The 4,077-nt window shown below is 37.7% G+C and overlaps 1 protein-coding gene across 1 annotated transcript; it reads left to right on the plus strand.

Annotated features, from left to right (window-relative positions):
- Positions 1-393: 393 nt before the first annotated feature.
- Positions 394-2,671, plus strand: LOC309495993 (uncharacterized protein). Its single transcript, XM_082165908.1, has 8 exons — positions 394-463; positions 831-882; positions 1,028-1,227; positions 1,319-1,432; positions 1,519-1,610; positions 1,723-1,829; positions 2,044-2,220; positions 2,369-2,671. The coding sequence occupies exons 3-6, from the start codon at positions 1,221-1,223 to the stop codon at positions 1,807-1,809; spliced, it is 300 nt and encodes a 99-aa protein (XP_082022034.1). The 5' UTR covers positions 394-463; positions 831-882; positions 1,028-1,220; the 3' UTR covers positions 1,810-1,829; positions 2,044-2,220; positions 2,369-2,671.
- The last annotated feature ends 1,406 nt before the right edge of the window (positions 2,672-4,077 follow it).

Genomic DNA, 4,077 nt, shown 5'->3' on the forward strand with positions numbered 1-4,077 from the left:
TAAATTAAAAATAAATTTAAAAAAAGCATAAGTTAATAGGGCATTTTGGGGGCCCCTAGGTAGCTCGGGGCCCAAGGCAATTGCCGACCTTTGCCTAATGGTAAAGTCCGCCCCTGGTTTGACATAGATATAAAACTAAAAATATATGAAGTATACAAAGTAATATATAAATAGTACAAAGAACCCCAACCCTGGTTTACATTACAGTGGATGTGTTTTTGATATTTCCAGGATGACATGATCGAACCATGCCCGAGTTAATTTGTGAGGCATGCCAATCCACTTGGACTACTGAGTCGATGCCCTAAACAGAAGTGACTACTGGCCTGCAACCCTTCAATTTGCCACACTTTATGCCACAGATGTCTTTTTTTCATTTGAAGAAATGAAGATGGCGGCACCAGGACTTTCCTGCCAAGCATTTTTAAGAATACTGAATCAGCCAACGGTCCGCTTTGGTCGTGTGAGTATTGAATTGATCTATCCTGCAGTGTTGTTGATATCTTTGAGTTGTTGGTTGATAAGCAAGATCTCAGCAGACAGTTTTCTGAAAAGTTTTTTTGAGTGGGAGGCTGTGCGATTTGAGGTGGACAACATATGCAAGGAAGAGCCCTTCAACTGTCCTGCATGCACCCTAGATATGCTTGCAGTTTCAGTTGATGGAAACCGCAAGCATTACCATTTCAAGAATGCTGCTAGCTACTCCAAACTGTGTATCACAGTGTTTGTATTAATAAGAAAACATAGCTCTTTAATGTGAACTAAGAAATCTCAGATTTTAAGTTATAAATTGTTGTCAATCATCAATTGTTGTTTTTTTGTTTTTTTAGATCTGAGGAACAGGCCATCTTTGAAGGCGTCTTCATAGCCAAGGATGAAGACGTAAAAAGATTTGTAGACCACATTCACAATACAACCAAACATGTAAAATTCTAGATGATAATTAGACTACAGCACTATAATAACCTCTTTCTGAAGAGTTTGTTTAGGAGAGTCTTATTTTCATCAACAATTTTCCATATTGTAGTTCAGTGGAAGAAGTGTTTGTGGAGGGGAGTGGTCAGCAGCCAGAGATACCTCATAAAGATCTGCCAGCAAGGTAGACGAGGAGGGATTGGAGCTTGTGGTGTGTCGGCACGGAGTCCTGCTCCAGAGCTCCAGCACCTTCTTAACATGAAGCCATTCCTTTCGGTATTTCATGCCAAAGCCCATGATTTTAAATGCGAGGTAAGGAAGTGTTGCTATGTGATAGAATTGTATTATCTAAACTGAACATCTGCAAACATCTGTTTTTTTTTTATTTTTTATTCTTAACCAGGTAAAATGGAGTGGGCATATCAGGACGGTGCTGGTTTAACACTAGGGGAGGAGGTGGAACACAATGCCTTCCTATCTAGGATTGCAGTAACCAGAAAGCATATGTCAAAAGCAGGTAAGATGACCACATACTGCACTAGTTACATCCTTACATAATACGTAGGAGGAATATGGTAACATCATATTTTCTTTGTTTTTCAGGATGCACAGACATGCTGACTCTCATGGCCATGCGCTGGAATCAGCAAAAGTTCAACAATTTGGCTATCTCACTGACCTGCCGATATCAAAAGGTAATGACATCAGTAGAATTAATTTTAGATGTTCAGTACTGCATGTTAGCAGTGTATGAAGCTGTGCATTGAGCATTTGTTTTTTCTTTCTTACCACTGTTTGTTATTGTAGACCACAAAAGCTCTGCAAAGCCAGTTACAAAACCTAGAGTCCATGAAAGCGCAATTGACAGTGACAGCGAGCCAATTGGAAGAATGATGTAAAGGATTGGGCTGACGGTGAGGAAATGATTACTTGTAATAAATTTAGTCACAAATAATTGTAATTGTTACTGTTTCAGTTTGTTGACTGCTTCTGACAAATCTGATACATAATGACACATAACCCACAATGCTTCAAATGTCATTCTGTAACCCCATACTATTTCAGAGATTCTTTGAAGGTTGATGTTTAATACAAATTATTTATTTATTTATCATAAATGCATTCCAGACTCTGTCGATCTAAGGACAAAGAGAAAGGCGTTTGACATCATCATGTCAGTAAGGAGACTTGAGGAGGAGCAGAAGATTCTTGTTGCAGAGATGGACCACCATTGGAAATCTCTTTCAACTCGTTCCGATACCCTCAGAGAGCTGTCCTGCTTGTTTTCCAGTGAGACAATGAAAAGTATGTATTTGTAATAAATTACATAAACATAGGGTTGCCCCGACCAAAGATTAATATTAGGGGGCAGCCCTAATAAATATACACAACAATGATGACTGTTTATAAAGTTTCTAATGCTGGTCTTATATTCTTGTGTTCCTCTTTTAAGATTCGCAATGTGGCCTAAGTGAAGAGGGTTTGAAAGGTCTGCAGAGGATCATCCTCAGAAAGTGGCATCAAATCAGAGAAATGAAGGTGCAAGCAAGAGACTGTTACCTGCAAGTTTTGTCTGGAGCAGAGGACATCAACTTCTTGTACAGTGATTCAGCTGATGAGTACGACAGTGACTATGAAATATCTGATGATGGACTGTAATCTACAAGACAGTAACACCTTTCATACTTCTGGACAATGACCTTAACTATGAATATAAAGCATGTAATAAAATCTGCTTTTTATCACCATAAATATAACCAAAGTGTTACCTCTTCTTTCACATACATAGAAATGTGTGCATGCATGGATGCACTGTGTGGTACAGTAACTTTCATTAGTTGAACTGTAGGGTGCTGTATAACAATTGAAACCTGTTAAGAGACATGGAAGAAGCAGATTATAAGGAAGAACACCATAATGATGAGGAATAATTTTCTCCCCAACATAATATTCAATGTGCTTTCTGTGTAATCTAGTACAGGTTTCATAGTCAACTGATGTGATTCTGTGGTACTCAGAACATTTCACCACTCAATTGTGTAGATTTATCAGCTGTATAATGTTACAGTTTTCTGGATTGCTAAAACACATTTCTTGAAACTCACATTCTCAAAACCTTAAACACAAAACCAAATTTTCAAACCACATTCAGAGAACATCTGACTCTTATGGCAAAATCAAACAATTGCCTCAAAACCATTTTATCTGTGCTCAAATCAAACAATGCTTTCAGATCATACACACATCAGTCAATATTATAAACACTACAGATCATTCGATAGACACTACAGAGAAAAACGAAGAGCAGAATCCGAAACACGCAGTTACCGAAATAAAAGTATATCGTAACGAAGTAAACAAATTTTGCAATTGCGTAAAAAAAGTATAGTAATGACAACTTACAGTAGTAAGGTGAATAAATTGTATACTGTATGCACTGCAAGTATAGTATTGTACTGAATATTGTATAGTATTGAAGGTCTGTATATTCAGCACTTTTTATACTGTGAAAATACAGTGACCCAACTGCAAAAGACAAAAAGGTTACAGTAAAAAATTCTAAATAAAAAGCGTTACAGTCACTCAGAAGAGTTGTGCAACTAGAGGAATCAAGGTCAGTGAGAGAGATTTTATTCTGCTTCAGCATCATGTCTTCATGTTGGTCCGGCCTGATGACTTCTTCCACATAACAATGTCATCTCAGGAAAAGGGAAAATCCCTAAAGCAGATCCAGCCTTGACAACATTCTTCACACCTTGCTCTTTCTCCTCCTCCTCCTCTTCCTCTTTGTTCACCACCTATTTCACATACTCTTCTTCCTCCTCTCCCTCTTATATTGTTTCCATCCATTGTTGGTAACATTCAGTGTAACATTTTGAGTCAGTTTTGGCACTCTGAACTGACTTGTATGATGTACAGTTGGTTTGGTCTCATCATTAGAAATAAGTGAACAATTTTGAGTAGTTGTGTGTTAACGATGACAACTGTGTTGTAGTTGTTTAACTTTTGCCTGCCCGTGTTTTGAAACATAAATGTGTCAGTGCGAAATGTGTTTTAGTGAGTGAGAATGTGTTTAGAGTTTTGCCAAAAGAGTGCATGAGATTTGCAAACAGTGTTTTAACTACCTGAACTTGTTTAATGTTTTACAGAAAGAGTGATTTA

This window comes from Leuciscus leuciscus, assembly GCF_965113295.1.
Source record: "Leuciscus leuciscus genome assembly, chromosome: 4".
Taxonomy (NCBI): Eukaryota; Metazoa; Chordata; class Actinopteri; order Cypriniformes; family Leuciscidae; genus Leuciscus; species Leuciscus leuciscus.

What these genes read in the sequence shown, in the direction of transcription:
- LOC309495993 (XM_082165908.1), top strand. An exon ending in AAAGCATATGTCAAAAGCAG is followed by an intron (nt 1,433 to 1,518) that starts GTAAGATGACCA and finishes TTTGTTTTTCAG; the next exon opens with GATGCACAGACATGCTGACT. An exon ending in TGACCTGCCGATATCAAAAG is followed by an intron (nt 1,611 to 1,722) that starts GTAATGACATCA and finishes TTGTTATTGTAG; the next exon opens with ACCACAAAAGCTCTGCAAAG.